General features: G+C 49.9%; 5 protein-coding genes across 5 annotated transcripts; 4 read left to right on the top strand and 1 right to left on the bottom strand.

Annotated features, from left to right (window-relative positions):
* Positions 1 to 979: 979 nt before the first annotated feature.
* Positions 980 to 2,663, top strand: LAJ45_01301 (uncharacterized protein; the record flags this gene model as incomplete). The annotated part of the gene is made up of 5 exons (XM_046110896.1): positions 980 to 1,041; positions 1,120 to 1,225; positions 1,292 to 1,611; positions 1,663 to 1,846; positions 1,926 to 2,663. 5 exons carry the CDS (start codon positions 980 to 982, stop codon positions 2,661 to 2,663), a joined length of 1,410 nt encoding a protein of 469 aa, XP_045976074.1.
* A 489-nt stretch (positions 2,664 to 3,152) lies between these two features.
* LAJ45_01302 (uncharacterized protein) lies at positions 3,153 to 3,950 on the bottom strand (the record flags this gene model as incomplete). The annotated part of the gene is made up of 1 exon (XM_046110897.1): positions 3,153 to 3,950. One exon carries the CDS (start codon positions 3,948 to 3,950, stop codon positions 3,153 to 3,155), a length of 798 nt encoding a protein of 265 aa, XP_045976075.1.
* Positions 3,951 to 4,620: 670 nt separating this feature from the next.
* LAJ45_01303 (uncharacterized protein) lies at positions 4,621 to 5,296 on the top strand (the record flags this gene model as incomplete). The annotated part of the gene is made up of 4 exons (XM_046110898.1): positions 4,621 to 4,759; positions 4,869 to 4,952; positions 5,048 to 5,137; positions 5,220 to 5,296. 4 exons carry the CDS (start codon positions 4,621 to 4,623, stop codon positions 5,294 to 5,296), a joined length of 390 nt encoding a protein of 129 aa, XP_045976076.1.
* Positions 5,297 to 10,789: 5,493 nt separating this feature from the next.
* Positions 10,790 to 15,785, top strand: LAJ45_01304 (uncharacterized protein; the record flags this gene model as incomplete). Its single annotated transcript, XM_046110899.1, has 3 exons — positions 10,790 to 14,697; positions 14,755 to 15,396; positions 15,455 to 15,785. The coding sequence occupies 3 exons, from the start codon at positions 10,790 to 10,792 to the stop codon at positions 15,783 to 15,785; spliced, it is 4,881 nt and encodes a 1,626-aa protein (XP_045976077.1).
* Positions 15,786 to 18,762: 2,977 nt separating this feature from the next.
* LAJ45_01305 (uncharacterized protein) lies at positions 18,763 to 20,348 on the top strand (the record flags this gene model as incomplete). Its single annotated transcript, XM_046110900.1, has 4 exons — positions 18,763 to 18,889; positions 18,957 to 19,154; positions 19,217 to 19,438; positions 19,504 to 20,348. 4 exons carry the CDS (start codon positions 18,763 to 18,765, stop codon positions 20,346 to 20,348), a joined length of 1,392 nt encoding a protein of 463 aa, XP_045976078.1.
* Between the last annotated feature and the right edge of the window lie 1,045 nt (positions 20,349 to 21,393).

The following is a 21,393-nucleotide window of genomic DNA, read 5'->3' on the forward strand; positions in this document are numbered from 1 at the left end:
AATGGATCATAGGGGTGAGGTTGAAAGCTGCTTGACACCAAAACTCTAAACTTGATGCAGCATCACGACCTTGGCTTGTAAGGAATGATATGAGAAAAGCAGGAGCAGGTAGTGATTTGCAACGATTGATGATCATATAATCACTTCCAATCCCCCAACACCCCAATTCCACGATGAGCATTTACCTTCATCAGAAGGTTGGGAGGGAAAAAAACGAAAGCTCAAACATGGACTCGCGTAACGGCAATTTCCGTTATCGGTTAGTGGGGGGTGAGGGGGGAGGGGAGGGGCGGTTGTGCGGGGCAATCATCGGATACACTAAGCTTTAAGTGGAGTAGCCGTGTGGGACCCTGGTCACCCTTCATCTCTGAGGTTGAAACAAAAACATAGCTGCTGTCGTCATGCCCTCCACCCCGCCATTCGGTGCAAAGGGTCGCGAATAGAGGAGATCGAGAGGGACCCTGAGTATAACAGAACACACTGGTAGTAATAGAACTTTAACCACAAGGGTAACTGCGATGCGTCGCATTCTGATGGAGTTCCTGAAACAATGGATGCTTCGTAGATGGCCACATAGGTGCTTGTTCTAACTCGATGGCTCCAGCGGGGGCCGGGGGGGGAGGGTGTCGAGATGCTTCAAGCTATGCTATGAGCTAGCTTATTCGATCTGTAGAGCAGACCGCCGGCGGCGGTGTGCAGCATGTGCAACCCATATCACATTGCCCGGGGTGTGTTCCGTTCCTTAAATCCTTAACCCCACAGTTGGTACAACGAAAGCCCAAATCATCAGTAATTTCACTCCCTCCCTCGGCTACCCTAGGCCTCATCCCCACCTCTTCTTCCCCAAGAACTCATATATAGCCTTGAGATCCCCCCTCCTTCTTCTGCTTCCTATTCTTCTGTCTCCCCAGAATACCACAGAGTATCTTCTTCATCACCGCAATCTCTATCATACCCACCACTACTACAACCTTCAATCATGAGCCTTACACAGACCATCGAGTTGCCTAATGGCGTCAAATACGAGCAGCCTCTTGGACTGTAAGCTTCTTCTTCTTTCTCTATCTATGGTTGATGATTGATGCATGATGGAATTGGGGACTAAGTGTTTTATCATAGGTTCATCAACAACGAGTGGGTCAACAGTGTTGACGGTGGTTCCTTCGAGGTCATCAACCCTACCACTGAGAAGGTCATCACCTCCGTACAAGAGGCCTCCGAGAAGGTAACCACAATCCCCCACCCCTCACTGCCATCAACAACATCATTGCTAACAATACGGTTTGAACAGGATGTCGACATTGCCGTCAAGGCAGCCCGTGCTGCCTTCGAGGGCGAGTGGTCCCAGGTCACCCCCCAGGACCGTGGAAGGTACCTGAACAACCTTGCGGACCTCTTCGAGAAGAACAGGCTCCTCCTTGCCTCCGTCGAGGCCCTCGACAACGGAAAGGCCGTTTCTGAGGCCCAGGGTGACGTCCAGGCCGCTGCCAACGTCTTCAGGTACTACGGTGGGTGGGCCGACAAGGTCCACGGAAAGGTTATTGACACCGCTCCCGGAAAGTTCAACTACACCAAGCAGGAGCCCGTCGGTGTTTGCGGACAGATCATCCCGTATGTCCCTTCTTTGCTGTGTGGAGAGAATAATTGCTGACAAGTCTACAGATGGAACTTCCCCATTCTCATGTGGTCATGGAAGATTGGTCCCGCCATTGCCACCGGTAACGTCGTCATCATCAAGTCCGCCGAGCAGACCCCTCTCTCCGCCCTCGTGGCCGCAACCCTCATCAAGGAAGCCGGCTTCCCCCCGGTGTCATCAACGTCATCTCCGGTCTCGGCCGCGTCGCTGGTGCGGCCATCTCCGCGCACATGGACATCGACAAGGTCGCCTTCACTGGCTCCACCCCGTCGGACGCATGATCATGAAGGCTGCCGCCAACTCCAACCTCAAGAAGGTGACGCTCGAGCTCGGTGGAAAGTCGCCCAACATTGTGTTTGACGACGCAAACGTCGATGACGCAATCAGCTGGGTCAACTTCGGAATCTTCTTCAACCACGGCCAGGTGTGCTGCGCTGGATCCCGCATCTACGTCCAGGAGGGCATCTACGACAAGTTTGTCGAGGCCTTCAAGGCTCGCATCACAAAGAACGTTGTCGGCGACCCCTTCCATCCCGAGACCTTCCAGGGACCCCAGGTCTCGCAGCTCCAGTTCGACCGTGTCATGTCGTACATTGAGCACGGGAAGCAGGAGGGTGCCAAGATCGAGTGCGGTGGCGGCCGCCATGGTACCAGTGGTTACTTCATCCAGCCAACCATCTTCTCGAATGTTACGGAGGACATGAAGATCATGCAGGAGGAGATCTTTGGCCCTGTCGCCTCCATTGCCAAGTTTAAGACCCTGGACGACGCTATTAGGATCGGGAACAACACTACCTTCGGTCTGGCTTCGGCTGTTCACACTACTAGCTTGGCCACTGCCATCGACGTCTCGAACCGCCTCAAGGCCGGAACTGTGTGGATCAACACCTACAACGCCCTCCACCACCAGCTGCCGTTCGGTGGTTACAAGGAGTCCGGTATTGGCCGTGAGCTGGGTAAGGCGGCGTTGGCGAACTACACGCAAACTAAGACAGTCTGCATCAACTTGGCTGGCGGCAAGGACTAAGCGTGTGGTAGCGTAACGAAACTTTGAAGCAAAATGGGGTCCCTTTTTGTTGTTACTGGGTGGGCGCGGGGTTTTTCTATTTTCTTGTCTTTTTCTTTTTTTTATGGATTTGTGGCTTTTGTTTCTTTTTCTTTTTATGGATGTGTATAGCCTTGTTTACGGTGTATGATGATTTCCCGTGGAATGAATGTGAATGGCGTCGTTGAGACGGGTTCAAGAGATTTGAATTGTGCAATTGCAAGTGATGTGATGTGATGTATGTCCTTTGTGAAGTATGTCCAGGGTTGTGAAAATGGGTTCTGTCATGAAGTCCTTGTGAGGATTTTAGTTGACTATTTGCCCAAGCGGTATCAATGATCAATTGTACACGAATTTATAAAACCGATGCCATCACCAATACTAGTACCATCCCCCAATTGAAGCGATGATGCAGTCCTATTCTATCTATAATCTATCCAACCATCCTCTCCCCGCACCCCTCCTCCCCCTCTAAATACCCACATCCGGCCTCGCCGCCATCACCACATCATCCCCCAACACACACCACGCCACATCCTTAAACCTCGCCGCCGCGACCCTCCTCCCCTCCGCCCCCGTCCTCCCCACCGGCGACACATTAACCCCACCCCTCCCCAAATACACCGGCGCCACCGTGACCACAACACTATCCACCAACTTCTGGTTCCTCGCCTCCAGCAGCGCATTCACCACCTCCCCGCCGCCCTCGATCATCACGCTCTCAACCCCACACTCCCTTCTCACATACCGCAGCAGCACATCCCACTCCCATCGCTCTGCACCCGCCGGCGGGACCGGCAGGCGGAACACCCTCCCGCCAACACCCTCGATGACAGCCGTCTTATCAGCGTGCTCCGGCGCGTCCGCGCGCACAAGTACATACGGCGGCTTCCCGGCGCCGGAAGCGGCGGTGCGGATGACGCGGGTGGTGGCAGTGGGGCACCAGCGGAAGTGCGGGTCGAGGATGATTGGTGTTGGTTGTGCGGAGAGCGGGGTGGAGGGGATGCGGCTGTTGAGGCCCGGGTCGTCGGAGAGGGCGGTGGTGACGCCGATGAGCAGGGCGGCGTGGTGCGTGCGCAGGTGGTGGGTGAGGGATTTGGAGAGCGGGCCGGAGAGGTGTGTTTGTGTGCCCGGGTGCAGGGAGAGGTGCGAGTCGAGGGAGGTGGCGTAGGTGAGGGTTGTGAAGGGGTAGTGGCCGCCGGTGGGGTGTGGGAGGTAGGGGGTGAGGAAGGTTGTGGTGGAGGGGGGGAGGGGGGTGGGGGCGCTCATTGTGGGTGTGTTTGTGGTGGGGTGGTTGGATGGTTGGTTGGTGGAGGTGGGGATTGGTGGTGGTGGTGGTGGTGGTGGTGGTGGTGGTGGTGGGCGTAGATATCATTTCCGGGGTTGTGAACATTGGCAGCCCTCTCCCCCACTTTACGGTTTCTCCATCATTGACACCTGGCCGCGTATGCAGTAGATCCACAGCTCTGTACATGTATCTACTCGCCTAAACGCGCGGTCTATACATATAGGGAATATCTTCTCCCAAGGTAATTCATCTAATCATTCACGTAATCGCTTTTGAACCTGGGAAGCATCTCGTATTCGTACGTTCATCATAGTTTCAGGCCTAGTCACTTCACCACCCATGTTAGCCCACCCATGACATGCACGCTGAATAAGCGTACCCCCCTCCCCCGGCCACAAGCCACACACATCACCGCCAACCCAAACCCAAACCCAAACCCAACCCAACCCAAGCAGCCAACCAAACAACCGCCCGGGCAGCCCTCCGTCAACCCGTCAACCCTTCAACCCAAACCTAACACCTTACCTCTCTCTCTACCTTCACCTCCTCACCACAACCACACCGCACCGCGCGTCCATATTTTTCTCTTTCCATCACCACCATCCATCGACCGCAACCATTCCGCACCTCCAGACGCCCACGACCCTCGCAATGGACAACATGTCGAACATCTTCCGCCTCGTCAACCTGGGCGTCGGCGGCGTCATGGTCTTTGGCGGCATCTCGCAGTTCTTCCCGCTCGGCCTGCAGAGCATCATTATTGGGTGCTATGTCATCTTGTTTGGGCTCGGTATATCATCATCTCTCTGCTGTGTTCTGTGCTCTGTGCTTGTGATGTGAGGTGTGAGGTGTGAGGTGTGTAGTGCGGTTGGCTAACCTGTGTGGTGGTGGTGGAATAGCGACCATGCTCCTCGAGTTCCAGACCCCGCCGCAGCTATCGCGATATGCGAGCTTCCTTTTCTCGTTCCTGGGAAGGGGTATCTGTATGTCTTCTCCTTCCCCCTCCCCTCCTCCTCCTATCTCTCCTCCTCCTCCTCCTCCTCCTCCTCCTTATTTCTAACATGTGGTGTGCCCCTAGTCTACATCTTCGTCGGGAGCATCCTCCTCCACGACCACATCCTCCGGGAGATTGCGGGCTCCATCGTCGGGCTTGTCGGGGTTGCTTATGGTTTGCCTTCCTTCCCCATCCCCCCCCCCCCCCCCCCCCTGAGTGAGTGAGTGAGTGGCCGGGTGCTAACGAGTGCTTGTAGTCGCGCTCGAATACGTGCCCTCCATTGAGCCACCAGAGAACATGCGTGATTCCCAGTGGGACGGCGAGCAGGTTTAGAGCTTTGCCGTGCCGTGCCGGTTAGTGTAATGTAATAGTGTGGGGTTGTGGTTGTGGTTGTGGTTGTTTGTGGCGGGGCGTGGGGTAGTGAGAACGGGGGCGGGGTTAAAAAGTGGATTGGTGTGAAATGGGAATGGTGGTGCTTTTTCCTTCTTCTTCTTCTTCTTCTTATATTATACGGACTGTTGAATTGGATGGGAGGGGAGGGGAGGGGATGGGAGGGATAGCTAGATTGAGTATATGTAAAGAGGCGGGAAATCAATGACCGGGTATGCGGGTGCGTTTTGTTTGCTACTGTGCGGGACTGTATCGTAGGGAGCGGGGCGTGTTGCGGCTAGCTTGTTTATTGTTGCTGTTGGGCCTCGTGTGCCCCTCTCGCTACTGATATGGTGTTGTGAGTGTGCGGTTCCTGGTAGAAACATGTTTTTCGAGTGACAAGCCGTGATCTATGGCTGCATGCTAGGCGTGCGAGTGATTGGATGTGATGTGGTGTTGTTATGAGTTGCCTGTGGCATGCATGGTTCGTAGAGTACATACGTAGCAGTAGCGGAAAGGTTTCTTTATACTTATATCTGAGATTATTGACGCTGTAGTTGTTATTTCTGTTTAGGTAAGTTATACTAGGTAGTGGGTTTTGTTTCATATAGTTGGACACGTTTATATCTGGCTATGAATCATTTGTTTGTTTTTTACTATTATTTTTTATAAACATATTACAAAGGTGCAAAGAAAGTCCTAAAAAATACCACAGGGAGAACAGGCAGGCCCTGGGGGTAACTGCTCTACCCCCCCCCCCCCCCCAAAAAAAAAAAAAAAAAAAAAAAAGCATAAAGTAAAGCTCTCCGGTATAAGTCTTGCTTGAGTGCGACAAAAGGCACTATCACAATATGTACTCTCTTATAATATTGTAAAGCGATACCTTCAAACATTAAGTTTTTACCTCCCCTTATCGGTAGGATAATCAGAAGCGGGCTAGTTCCGTCCGGTACTCTTTTCGTTGCGAGATGCTGTTCTAGTGATTTCCATTTCGCTCCCCCCCCCCCCCCAACCCACAATAGACTATTAGTCTAATGGCACGTTCCTTGTAATAGGCATCAATTGGATGACGGCGATGCCCCCCGCTCTGTATCCAGTAGGTGAGGGCGGAGATGGGGAGGGCGGCATCCACACACGATGTGGTTAGGCCGCCCCCGGAAGAAGGGGGGGGGGGGGGATAAACTCCCCCGGAGCTCCAAGTCACAGGGAGGTGGTGATGACTCCATGGCGCAAAGGTGGCTTATTTGTGGTGGGTTTGAAGTAACTTCGGAGGTTGATTCTTGGTTGTATTGGTGATGAGCGGGGTTGGTTTTTTTCCCATACCACCGATCGAGATTAGATGCGGCCTGCAGCAGGAACAGTGAGTATGTCCTCTGAGAGCCCCCGCCCCATGCTCGAGATGCTTCTTTTTCGTCGGAATATTCCACCGCATATATAATCTCACGGTTCGTGATCAACTGAGATAATTAGTAACTAACGTATAATAGCTTCATATCCAACGAGCAAACTCACATCCTCAATATGGATTTAATATTGCTGGTGGATTCCGATGTATATTCCCTTCATGAAATGTGAATCCCGTAGATGAATCCCAGGGCACCTTCATCCTCAACGGTGCAGTGCCACAGCACCCAACAATATCCCGCGCCTAGCTGCGTTCCCCCTCATACCCCGTACATAACCACGGCAATTTGGCTATTAATAAGACCATTAGCTAACCAATCTATTAATTTCTATAGAAAGTGTACACTTACACCCTTATGCTGGGTTCCATTTATAATTTCCCTTCCAGATGTGTGCAACACCGACTTGTTGCTACCAGAGGTGTTGCAGACGGAGTGCGTACTATCTACATGAGGGATGTGAGTACAGAGTCCAAAACTTTGAATTTTTGCAAGATGGTTTGTACTCCTACTTTCTCGGGGGCATATCATGCCTGTATTTAGTGACGCCTTTGTCTTGAGCCAATCGTCTTGTTTGTTTACTTGGCCTGTGTACGAGTTAGTACAGACTGGCTTTTTCACTAATACCGTACAACTTTTAATACAGACTTCATATATATCTCACATTATTTGGAGTCTGAACCCCGGCTGTTGCTGTAGATACAACTATGTGCACTGTTTGCACAACCTCTCTAATGTCAATGCTCCTATTCAAGTTCCACTAATATCACTCGTCAACTACATGAACTACTCACAAGTCAACGAATTTGCTAAAAAGAGAACTTACAAAAGAGACATCGAATAGCGTTGACGCGCTAAGTTTGACTATTTCCCCCATATTGGTTGTCCGCTTCAGTCACTCCTCCATATGAGAATAGATGGTTGTGAGCAAGGAGAGGGAGAAGGAAGAGGGAGTTTATAGCACGGTTATTGCCATCCCTCTGGGTGCTCTATGATATTGTAACCAGAGAGGATAGAAGCCGTTGTACTCATTCCCAAGGTGTAATTGAATCTCTGCTTTGCACTTTGCAATTAATGCCCAGTCAGTCGATCACTCAGTGTACGCAAGACGGTGCGACGTTCTCCTGTAGACAAGCCAGGAGTGCATACAGGAGACGTAATATAATAGCTGTATGGCCTGGCCCGCTTTAAAGCTTAGTGTCGATGTAAATGCCACAAGATCGACCAACAGAGCCGATTTTGTTACTGTATCGTGTAGTAGGAGAATTAAGAATTTGGCTATATTGCAAAAGACGTCTAGTGCACGAATTTCAACAGCCTTTTGTATCCTAGGCTAGATATTCCCTTAGAAGCATTCACGATGAGTCTTGAGCTTTGTAATCTATCGAGGAGAATAGGTGGGAGAAGGAAATTCTAAACGAACGATGGAGGAACAAGGAATTTATAACTGCCCAAAGCAAGGATGACTGGAAGTTACATCGTGAGTCCGAAGAGAGATACGATTAGGAACGATTTCTCGACACCCTTCAAAGGTAGATCTGGAGGATGTTGATGCTTATTTCAGAGACATTTGCCATCCCCTTGGGTGTTCTAAAACATGGCGATGATCCACCTGGTCCTTAAGATAAGGGAGTGGATTGCCATTTTCCTGGGTGTTCTAGGATATGGATGTTCTGTATGTGTTTAAGAAAAGAAAGCGGATGACGAGTTGAAGGGGTGGGCCTACTTATACTCGAACCCGAATCTAGCTAGCGAATGTGGGGTACAGGGTACGAGAACAGGTACTGGGTGATGTATATATGAGAACATCAGCTAATGAGGATTCGATTCCCCATGCTAGCCTTCAAAACCATCACTGCACGTGATGCAGTACTTTGAATTCCATTGATACGTTACATGTACAGTGGAGTCTCGATAATAGCATATGGTCGGGAACGGATTTTCGTGTGCCACTATCGGGGATATGCTTGTATCGAGAACAACTTTGCCCGTACCGACTCGTTTGGGATTGCCCAACTATATGCTACTATCGAGGATATGCTATTATCGAGGTTGCTACTATCGGGACTCCACTGTATATAATTGATATTTATGGTTTGAGGTACTCCGCTTTCCCTAGTTTTAAAATTTAGACTTTCTGCTGCATATAGGTACATGTAGTTCACGGCTCTAGTATTATCAAAAGCGGGTTGTACTGTAATAAATAGCCATTGTACGAGGCTTAGTACAACGGGTGATTTCAGGTGTTATGAGTGATATCTGTTGTAGTTTCGCTTAGAACTGTGATGCAGGTAGGTGATTTGATGTATAAATGATGACATAGATCAAAGCACCTCATATCATTGTAGTTGGGTGAATGCATGTGCGTGGTGGGTATAACTACATTGTGAGTGCTTAGATGGGTGCTTCGAATTTCTGCAAACACTGTTTTGTTTCTATAACTCCTGGTGAGGACTGGCACTCATTGGTTGAGCTGTTGCTATGTGGAGTCCTACTATTGTTATGATAATCCATGTATATATGTACATCCTTTAGTAGGAATTTATCGGGATGACCCATAGTGCATGAATACAGTGTTAGATTGAAAAGATCCCGTATATTCAGGCCTTGAGACGGCGAAACTGATTCTATAAGTGAGATATGTATGCCATGACAATGATCTGAGTCGGCCGGCAACAAGTAGGGTTAAATCTAAGCTTCAAGGCAATTCTGCAGTACGACAACGTCCCATGTGTAACAAACACCACACACCACGATCCCGGCCGAGTGATGCCCGATGATGCCAGACATTTTCCTCTAAACTTGAGTACATATTTTTAGACCCCACTCTATATCACACTCATATCACATCAAATCTCTTAACCATTAATAGTCTATTTTATCGAACATTTCAAACAAGCGAGGAGCCAGTCTCCGTCTACGGCTCGCGTAATATATAGGTAGGACAGCCCTATCTCTCATCAATCCAGGTTACCCCCAGCAGAAATACTAGATATTTTGGCTATTATATTAACCCCCTGCCCTCCCAAACGCATACAGCCGAAAGTCCGGATTTGAGTGGAGTAGGTAGAGTGCAAGAAAAAAAGTGCACAGGTCGTCATGCGAAACAGTGAGATCTGAATCCAGTTGTTGGTACTTTAGGACGCTGCAATCAACCCTGTCTCGAGAAATCGATAGGACAGGACAGGTAGCGAGGCCGGGGTTAGATTAAAGGTTGAACACGTAGGTAGCGATGCGGCGGCGAATGAACGAAACGAAACGCAAAGAGCAGAGAGCAGATCGCAGAGACCCAACTTACCGTTGATTTTCCTCCACAACAGCTGAAAGAAGTTTCTGTGTCTACCAGAGATGTAACTCTTGACTCCTTCTCGAAAATCTCCATTCTCCATCTTTTGACATTTTGACATTCCCCCATCCCCACTAATTGATTGGCGTTACCACAGCAACCCCCCCAGCCAGGAACCGAAACCCCCGACCGCTGCTGCTGCTGCTCCTGCTGCTCTCTCTGCACAGGCCACACTACAAACACATCGATCGACTAGAGCGACAGGCATTGTGGGATCTTTCTACCCAGTCACTGTTCGACCAGTCAACTGCTGCAACTACTGTCTCTACCTAACCTGAACTGATTGAACCCGACGCTCGATCACCCTCGACTCTACCTACTCTATCTACACTACTCTACTCGACATACACATCACCATCAATCGAGTAACATAATTCCTAATCCGTGCAACTCACAAATAACTACACCAACGCGTTACAACACCACGTCCGTCCGACGACGCTTGAACAACTGCGAATGTGAATTTGAAAGAGTAATACGTACAATACAGACAGCCAGAAAGCTGCACCAGGCATACAGACACGAATAATACAAACACGTCCATACAGTACAACACTAATATACGAACCATAACGACAAGGAATATCATACACCAGTCAACCGGTGCACAAGTGCCCCTCCCCTCTCTTCATTCCTCCAACCCCAGCCAGCTAATCCTTCCACAGCACTACAACCCCCCACCCCCCCCCAATCCACCACACATCTACAATGTCGGACGCCTGGGCCGACTCACTCTCCGAAGATTGGATCTCTCAACCCCGCGACTCCCCGCCCCCACCCCCGTCAACCCGCATCCTGCACGAATCTAGCACTACCAATCGGCGCCCCACTTCGTCGGCCTCTTCGACTGGCACCGAGAACATCCGTTCCTCCTCCGCCAAAGACACTCCAGAATGGAAACGAATGGTAATGGAGGACTTCCGCGCCCCAGGCGGAAAAGATCTTTTCTCACCAATGCCGCTGGAGTGTATGTTCCGCCCGCCGACCATTGGTGGCAGCCCAGACCCCATTAAGAAGCGCCAGGAGGCAGAGCAGCGGTGGAGGGCCAGTACGTCCCCCGAGGGAGGAGTGTCTACATCGCCGGAAAGGAATATTGCGGTACCGCGCAATAAGAAAGTTTCGTGCGCCGTTGCATTGCTGACACCGGAGGGTACATCGGACCGCAAGAATGAGAATTGGAGTTCAATACGGGCCCTTGGTGATGCTACCACGGAGGAGGCAAAGAATAAGGAGGATATACTAGATATGGTGGACCGATTGCGGATGCTGAAGAATCCTGGTAACCGCTCCTTTGGTAGTTCGCCGGTGCCGGGCTCAGTTGGGGTCACGCTTGCCAGTGACTCGCAATATCTGCCTATGGGTTCTGACGACGAGGGCTCTGAAGCCGCAGATACGGTGCCTGAGCTAGGGTCAGCACCGCCAACGGTCCCGAGAAGGAGGAAAAGTTTGGATGCCAATGCCAGCGAGATAAGCTCAGTGTATCCAAGCTCACCACCTGTTGTGGGATTGGGATACCAGTACGATTCAGAGGCAGAGGATGATGACTACGATGCCTCCTACCTTGATGCCTCTGGCTCTGGTTCAGAGGACGATCCCCCCTTCGTATCACCCCTAAAGCAGTACCCACCCGCCGAGGAACTCGCAAGAAGGCTGCAGCTAGCGTCCCCTTTCCTTCCCTCTAGTCAGGACCCCCAGCCTCCTAACCTAGAAGAACCCAGCAAGCGGGCCGCCCCTGCCCTTCCGCCGCAGGGCGAACCCCTAGGTTACTCCATCCTCGACAACATTCGACGGCACAAAGACGCCCCGAAATCACCAGTCAAGCCAACACCACCGAGTAGAGACGATTCTGCGAGCCCAGACGAGCGCGAAGACCCCTTCTTCACACCACACGCCTTCCGCCATCAGCTACTGGATATTGACCTCAACGGCGATAACAAAACCCGCACTAGCGGCAGCCCATTGAAGCTCTTTGCGAGCTTCTACGATACATACACTAATAAGCGACTTACGCAGCGACTGGGAGAGTTAGAGACAAGCGCGAACGTCTCCGGTAGCGACGACGACGAGGAGGTGAAGGAGGAAGAGCAGGAGGAGAGTGTACGTGCCCAGGAGATTGACGAGGCCGTTAGCCCTACCACCACAGACATCTCATACTCTGGTGCTGGCGCATCGGCAGTCGTCAACCGCCTCGAGAAGCTAGTGCTGAAACAAGAGAAACGGCGAGCCAGGCCGGCAGAGCCGCAACGTCACGGTAGTGCCCCGGAGGTGCGAGGGCCCATTGAAGAAGGCCACCGAAAGCACCGTAGGTGGAGAAGCGACGAGAGCGGGACTGCTACTGCGGCATCGGACACATCTTCACGAACCCCCGTAAAAGAGCGGACACCGAAGAGGGTACGCAGGAATATTAACGGTGTGTATAACCAGCGAGGGCCATCGAGCGGAGTACCACCAGTACCAGGACCACTGGGTTCAGTTAAGACCGAGGAGGTCAGAGCGGTAGAGTGTGTCACGCCAACTGGGGGTGCGAAAAGGAAAGATCGAAAGGTACCCGTGCTCAAGAAAAACTACGAGTACGGCGACAATCTTCTCTCTCCTGGTGCGTGTAAAGGGCCACGAAAAGATCTGGTCGTCTTCTCAGGTAGCCACGGCGACGGCGCAGAAGGCGAGCCCTTTGAGATGCCGAGTCCCATGCAGCCAGAGACTGTCCGGAAAGGCAGTGTAACAACACAAGACTTCCTCGACCAGGCTGACGCAGTCATGAACCGAATTCGCGACCGCGGCCTTCATGGCGTCGCACTCGACTTCCAGAGCCCCGACCGCAGCCAATGCGACGACGGTTCCTTCTACGACGATTCCTCCGTCCGCCGCCACTCCCTCTCACCACTACGGAATGAAGTCGAGCACTCTCATGAGGGCTCCTTTAACCAAGAGGTCGGTACAACTAAAACTGCAGTATCAACTTCCTCACGCAAGAGCGCAGTAGAGGTAATCTCCCCGCGCGACGGTGTCATGTCGCATCACCTGGCTCTGAAAAATAACGGCATGCGCTTCGACGAGAAGAAGATGACGTGGGTGAAGCGTGACGACGACGGTAATGAAGTAGCGCGGGTTGAGGATAGTGATCCGTTCACAGGTATCTCAGACTTAAGCGTCGACTCTCAGGAGGAGGCGCGGGCGCTAGAACTGGCGAGAAGGAACTGGGAGGGTATGGCGAGCGATGGTGAGAAGAGTGGGCTGTGGCCGAGTAGTCGCATGATCGGTATTGACGAGGAAGATGAAGAAGACGGTATTGGTGATGAGACGTGGGATCGCCAGCAGTGGTTTGGCGATCAAGGAACAGGAGGAGAGGAGGGCGAGGGAGTTGTGGGAAGTACTGTGGGTAGCGGAAGCAGTGAGCGGAGCAGTCGCTCTACAAGGCCTGGGTCGGGTGCTGAGACTCGAACAACAAGTTATGGTAGCGACGAGAACAAGGAGAAACTTCTTGCTGTAGAAGAAGAGGAAGACGACGAAACAGAGGAGATCAAGCGAGTTTCCACTGCCTCCGCTGAACCACTGCGTAGGACACCACGTAATGTCTATGCAGAAGACTACGAGTCACCCACCGCCATGATAAGACAAGAACAGCACTCTTCGAGCCCTGGTGGACACCCAGTTCTATGGACAGACGAGGGAGACTCTACGACTGATGGTGGCGCAGAGGGCTATGGAGCCCTGCGAAAACCGCGCAGGAATGTGTCTCGTACATTCTCCGGCGTTGGATACCGTGGTGCTGCCAGAAGGAAATCTAGTGGAGCGAGGACCTTCATTGGGAGGCCGATATCGCGTATCACAGAGGAAGAGGAGGATGATGGGCACCACCATCAGCATCATGGCCACGGCCATGGAAATCCCATCCTCAATCCGGTGCTACAGCGTGAACTTAGCAGGATCAGCATGAGCAGTGCACTTACGCCGCTGCCCTCTCCTTTTATTAGTAAAATGAGTATCAATAATAGTATCCGCAAAGTCGGCGATATCTCCTTCCAGATGACCCCCCTGGCAGACCTAAGTTATCAATTCGAGACCACCGACGCCCTAATAAACCTCGAGCTCTCCTTTTTCGCCACTCGCAAAGGTAAAGCCGGCACCACCGACATCAAGTCTGTCGAAGCATCGTTTAGCACCGCGCGCGCCAATCTCCTCAAAAATCTGACCGATGTACAGCCATACGAGCCCTACTGGGACCACATGAAAGTCCTCGACCTTTCAAAACGGAAGGTGGAAACATTGTTCACACTGAACGAGTGGTGTCCACGACTGGAGAAGCTGGATGTTAGTGATAATGAGCTGGGTCAGTTATCAGGTGTGAGCGACAGTGTGAGGGAGCTTAAGGTTGCGGGGAACTTTTTGAGCTCAATTACGCATTTTGGCCATTTGGTCAATTTACAGTATTTGGATATCAGCAGAAACGGGTTGGAGAGTTTAGATGGGCTGAGGAGTTTAGTCCATTTGAGGGAGGTGAGGGCTGATGATAATGTGCTGGAGAGTGTCGAGGGTGTAGTGAGGATGGAGGGGCTGTGTGTGCTTAGGGCTAGGAGGAATAGGCTGGTGGCGGTCGATTTTGGGAAGGCAAGGATGTAAGTTGTTTCTCCATATACGTCTCAGGATATTTAGAACTAATTTTGATACTGTAGGCACCGACTGACAGAGCTCGACCTCCGCGGCAATGCCATCTCGGACATCACTGGTCTCCAAAACCTGCCTGCCCTCATCAACCTCAATCTTGACCAAAACAACCTAGACACGTTGCACCTCCCTGCTGCTACTAAAATGGATACGATCCGCTGCGTAAAGTTGACACAGAACTACTTCACAACCTTTGATGTCACACCCTTCCCCAACCTCCGTATCCTCTATATGGATAATAACCGTCTCCACACCATCACTGGCCTGACTCGCGCCAAACACCTTGACGCCATTTCCGTCCGCGAGCAAGATCACGAGCTTTCACTGAAGCTCGAGAGAATGTATGAGGCGCGGAAAATTTACATGTCTGGTAACCCGCTGCGAGAGCTGTCGCTCAAGCTCGACTTTCTGAATCTGCAGTACCTGGAGCTGGCGAGTGCACAGTTGACTGTGCTTCCGAAAGACTTTGGAGAGCTACTGTGTAACACTAGAGTCCTGAATTTGAACAATAATGCGATTTCGGACCTGAAGCCGTTGTTGGGCATTATCAGATTGAAGAAGTTGCTCCTCGTCGGGAATAGAGTTAGGAGCGTAAAGAAAATTGCATCTGTCCTGAGCGGGTTCCCGAGTTTGAGTTATCTGGACCTCAGGTGAGTTTTTTGTTATAAGGATTTGGATCTTATTTATACTGACTTAACTGTGTTACAGGATGAACCCCCTCACCATTGGATTCTACCCGCCGTCATCCGTGCGCAAAGCCATAAAGAGCGCAGAGGACCCGGATGAGTACGCTAAAGACCCGTTCACTATGATGCCTGCGGACGAGAGCATCGATGCCACGTTCCAAGCCCAATTGGATATCGATTCTGCGGTAGTCAGGCGTACATATGAGATCACGATTGGGAGACGCTGCCCGAGGATGAAAGAGCTCGATGGTTTGCCGTATAATAAAGAGGGGTCGATGAGAGAGGACGAGGTGTGGGCTGAGTTGGGGAGAAGAGGCTTAGTGAGGATAGAGCCAAAGGCGGTGGAGAAATAGGGATGAGGCAAAGCTCTTTGCAATATGGGAGCTATGGGTACCCGCATCTCTCCACATTCTTTTTTTTTCTTTTTTCTTTTTTCTTTCTTTTGGTTTCGTTTAACCCACTACTGCAGGCTCCGTTCACTCCCTGTGAGCTGCACTGTATTCTGTAAAAGTGGCCATTCTTTTTCTTCTTTTTGTACCATTATGTAGTAGTTACACTTGTTAGATTCCCCTTTCTGCGTATTTTCTTTACTCATTCTGTATCGGGTCTATTGTCTTTGTTTGTTGGGGTAGTTTGGAGTTTTGGGGTGGTAACGTTTTGTTATGAGGTATATGTCGTTACGAGTTTTGTGTTCTTTTCTTGGTTATTTTTCGATTCTACATACATTACCTTAAGCATTACTTAGTTTAGTTACCTTTACCTGTATACAGTATACATTTTCTTATGGCAATGCATTATGATGCTACTGTCAACAGACAAGTTCCGTAATTGAATGGATCATAAAATATCACTCGGTCTCTATTTACTTGAATCAGCACTGGATTTGTTCCTAGCGAGCCGAGCCGGCTCGAGTTCTCCTTCTCCCGAGTCCAATTGAGCTCGAGCCATATTCCCGAACTCGAACATTCTGAGCCTTCGTTTGCACAGTACGAGCCAGCTCGAAAGTGGGAAAGTTACTCTGCCAATATACCTTCCCCTCCAGCCCTAGCGTGCTCGGCCCTAACCACCTTAGCTAACCCCCGCCTCCCCTTCGCGAAATCCGCCACAGGATAAGAAACCACCTGAAGATTGAGTTGAATTCATTCTATATGCCAACTATCGTCTACCATCACCATCTACTCTGGCCGGGTGTGCGTTGGTCTAGCAGCCCCCGCACGGTAACCCTTGACACAAAGGAAACTAGAACTTGGAATATCAGAAAGCCTCGCCCACTTAGCTAAATAAAAATGTTCCTCGGTCTACAGCAGGCAGTAGAAATCAAGCGAGGTAACTGCACTTAAGTGGTAAGGCAAAGGGTTTAGATGATACTTATGGGAACAACAATCGAAGAATGAAACCGAAGGTAAGAGTGTGGGGTGATAAGACGAAGAAACTTAGTCACACCAAGCAAACCTAAGAAAAGGAAGCGAAAGAGAAAGTTGTTGTTTAGACACCTGTAAGTTCTGCGCGTGGAGTTCGGAAACTAAGAGGTGAAAGGTTGTTCCCAAAAAGGGGGAGTCAGTGGGGTGGTGGTAGCAGTGGGAAAGAAGCTAGTGGTATAAAAAGCCCCAAAATTATTGTCCCTGCAGCCTGTGTCCACTCATGTATAAGACTTGCAGAATTGTCCGTATGCATTTGACTCTCAAGTAGTGATGCTGCTAAATGTGTTTCTACTCTCTAGCTAGGGATCATGCTTCGCTCTAGATCTGCTTGAACAAAGAGAGATCGAGACCCCACTTCGAGATCACCCTGGGGCGTGTTCATGCATGTTAGCATTCCATTCCCTCACTCTTCAATTCGTTCACCATTCCCCGGCGGGTGCTCACAAAATTCATCCATTGCGCAGTATATATATCCCACCAGCCGTCAATAATCTATCATCCCGTTGCACAGCTTATAAGTGGCCATCGATCATAGTAGGTAATTAACATAGGCGCCAGGCACCGGAGCGGAAAACCTATCCACGCCCATATCAAGCGGTGGTGTTTGGTCCTATAGATGTATGCATTATATGTTAGTGTGAGAAATTCGAGGACGCATGATATTTAGCTGCGATATCTCATAGCTAGACTCGCCTCTACCCACCCCAACCTAACCTATCTTCCTTCTATGGGATGCAATATTTGGTCTCGGCCGTACTAAGTTCTCGCTCCATTTACTCACCGTTTCGTGTACACGTATACGTATGTACTTAGGGAGCCGTTAGTAGTGTGTGTGATGTATATGTATCTACGTAAACAGCCCCGGGGAAGATGATGTCTGATAGAAACGTGGCTTTAGATCAAATATCTAAATCCAAGGAATCAGTCTCCTAATAGAACCATCACCGCTGGTAAGTATTATCGGACTGTCTCGTACAGCTATTTACAGTGATGTTGGGGATTTTGTCCTTCTGGTTGTCCCATATTGCAAAGCACTTTAGCTCAATGAACCGGGCACAAGTTCCGCCGCCCCGCCCCGCCTTACAACCGTAAGAAACCTTTTTTTCTAGAGATAACCTTAACGTTGATAGACGTTGTGAGAGGATTGTTTTACAACTGTCGGAGACGACCGTTTTATCCTTCAGGGGTTGGGGTTTGGGTTCGGTTAAGATGCATGCATAGGTATTATAATTAATATAGCCGTTTATGGACCCCTTTCATCTCTTTTGAGCCAACCCAGCTCTTTTTTCGAACGATATACGTTACGGAGGGCTATCGCAGTGATCTGCTCATATGATGGAACATTGTGGGGTGTTTGAGATTGAGTTTTTAGCTGTAGCTATGTAGGCGGCGCCTTCTGGCTTGTATTGGCCTTTCTGCTTATTGTTCTCAAACTCCCGGCCTCTTACCAACTATTACCCTCTCTTCTGTGGCTGGTATTCCTTAATTCTTCCACTCCCCCCATCGCCTTTAAATTTTATTTTTATTCGGTCTTTCTCTTCTTTTTTACTTTTTTTTTCCTTTTCTCACCCCCAGGTCAAACTCACTGGCTGGCTAATTGTGCAGTTAGTTGAACCACGACTATTGCTACAATACAGTGGGGATAAACAATCATGATATTGGCAAAATATACTACTGACGCGTACACCTTTTTAATATAATTCCCCTCTTCTACTACATGAATATCGTTATCATTTCCACTTTCACAGTTTTCTTCCTGAGTTTTTTCGTTCTTCTCCCTTTACTGCTGGCACATTCAATATCCACGTTCTTTTTACCCCCCCTACCACCGCAGCCTCACGTTTAAACCCTAATTCACGCCCCTCCTTGACAGGTCAGGGTCAAGGGTTTTTCTTTCCTTTTCAAAGACATGCTTGTCGGCCTTGGATCTTCGAGCTGGGCTCTTGGAATCGCTGTTGCAGTGTTTACATTTTTCTCTGGTGTCACTAGTATCTTCCTGTTGGTTATTAACATCCGAAATGGGCAGCACTACAACTGTGAGTGCTATTGAATCACTGCTACAACCAATACTTCTTGTTGGCTGACTTTGGCTCAATTATTTAGACGTATCAATATTAGCCATCGTTATTGCTTTGGGGAATTTCAACAGCTTTGTGCAGCAGATTTATACTCTTCTGCATTTCTCAGACCTCATGCTTGAGGCGTTCCGATTGGCGACACGGATGTTTCAATGTAACGGAAATGAGCCATTCCCTCTTTTCCACACAAACGACAAATATGTCTCTGCCTTCCTCTCACTTCGTAAGATTCTCCTGCCTATATCTCATCCGCACCACACATATTAACTCTACTGCCCGAACCAGAAATGTATTTTGTCAACTCTCAAGGCCTCCTCTTTTTCTACTGGTCCTTGATACTCTTCTCCTCATCATGGTCTCTCAGCCCCGTCTGGTGGAAAAACCAAAAAATAATCATTGGTACCAAAATCTCCTGCTTCGCCCTGCCCGCAATCCAACTCGGTCTTCTGCGCCTAGAGTCACTTCGCGATAACGACCTTGCGCAACTAATACTCATGAACTGCATCAGTAAGTATACGTCCTCCCATTTCATACAAAAATAGATCTCCCTTCTAATAACTACCCCCCGAAAGTCCTTGTAAACATCGGCATGGGATCCGTCTTCCTGGTTCTCACCCTTGTCCATGTTATTACCATTCACCGTCAAGCAAAAGGAGCCACCGAGGTCCGCCTCTCCCGCACTTATGACGGAGTTGTCGAGTTCCGCCCGCGGCTCGACCACACCCTTGAGAAGGGCAGAAAACGTACTGGTCTCGGCCGTCTTTATATCGGCTCTGATGGCTGGCTTATAGCGCGCATCGCGCTGGCTTTTGTCATGGTCGAGGGCCTGCAAATCTACATGATAGTGATGCAGATCTTCTTCCTCCAGCGGTGGGCACACTTCCGGATAGAGTGGTCGCGAGGACTACTCGAGCCTCTCATTGACCAGAGCGAGGAGTTTGCCAATATCTGCTCCCCGATCCCGGGCAGCTTCACGGGGTATCTGTTTTTCTTTGTGTTTGGGACGACCATGGAGTCGCGGGCAGAAATGCGCAAGATGAGAGTTGCGGTGGGGCGGTGGTTCTGCGGGAGTAATACTTCTAGCAAAGGCGATGAAGAGGGGCGCCCAGAAGTGCAAAAGATAGGGTCTAGCTTCGAGCCGGACGCGGAGTTTCTGGGGATGTCATCGCCGACGGGGACTGTGTCATCAACGCTGGCCTCTGATGGGACATCACCTGGGCTATCTTCGCCGTTAGCTTCTAAATCGCAGGGACTAGGCTTTGGTTTCCAGTTTGGACTGGAGGCGAATAACGGGTTGCGGATATATACGCCGCCGCAGATCTTGACTGTACCTGTTACGCCGACGCCGCCGCCGCAGCTTAGTTTTGGAGAGGGGCAGCATCAGACGCATCACTACCCGAGACGAAGTTCTGGCTGAGTTAGCGGATGGTGATTGTTTATATATATGTGCGTGTATGTATGTGTGTATTTTTGTTATGTTGATGTTGCTTTGAGCTTTTTTTCCTGCATTTTTGATCATTTCTTTGTGTTGTGGGATCAGATATCATCTGTGGGGTGGTGGATTGACTGTGCCAAGATAGTAGACGGACTAAATGTTTTAACTAATAATAGTTCCCAAAAGGGGTAGTTTGGCACGCATTATTAGTTAGTAGTCAATCACAATACATCACTCGTTGATATATGTTCCGGGCCACTGGCGGATACCTCGAATTCGTGAATGGACTGCTTTCTCCATACACCCGGGACCGGACCGGTCCGTTGGCGAATGGACTGGGCAAAAGGTAGTGAAATTGACTCTTGGAACCAACACCCGAATTGCCTGGGGTCTATCAGAGGCCATATGGCTTTACTAGAGGTCATAGGGCCCAAATAAGAGCTTGCAAAGGTGCCTGAGGCTGATAGAGGCCACAGGATGTCACTGAAGCTCGCTAAAGATCTTGAAGGTGCTAATTATTATTCCAGACTCGATATTTAGGGTCGCTAGTCTTTTTTAGAGGTCTCTGGTGATTGTAGTAGTCATCGGGGTTAATATAAATCATTATTAGTTATCAGGTGTTGATATTAAAACAACAGTTTCCCCAGGCTGTTCGTGAATAGACTGGTCCTGTCACAGATGTATGAGCCTAGGAGTCCATTCACGAATACCTCAAGTCTGTTCGTGGATTTGTCAAGTCCATTCACGAATCTGTCAAGTCCATTCACGAATCTGTCATATTCGCGAATGGCCCGGAACATATAGGCACGAATCATTAATCAAAACTTAGGACTGCCAAAACAATAATCATGCTAACTACTTCATACATAAATAAGCGTGTAGTTGACGTATCACTTTTTAAAAGACATCATGTTACTCTCCAATTCTAGAGGGGGGAAAAAAATAGATACGTAAAGACAAGAACACCATCCAGGCCGCGGAGCCAGTGCATTGAGAATGTCAGAAGGGGGAGGGGGGAAAGGATGAT

This window comes from Morchella importuna (assembly GCF_003444635.1).
Source record: "Morchella importuna strain M04M26 chromosome Unknown Morimp01GS002, whole genome shotgun sequence".
NCBI classification, from domain to species: domain Eukaryota; kingdom Fungi; phylum Ascomycota; class Pezizomycetes; order Pezizales; family Morchellaceae; genus Morchella; species Morchella importuna.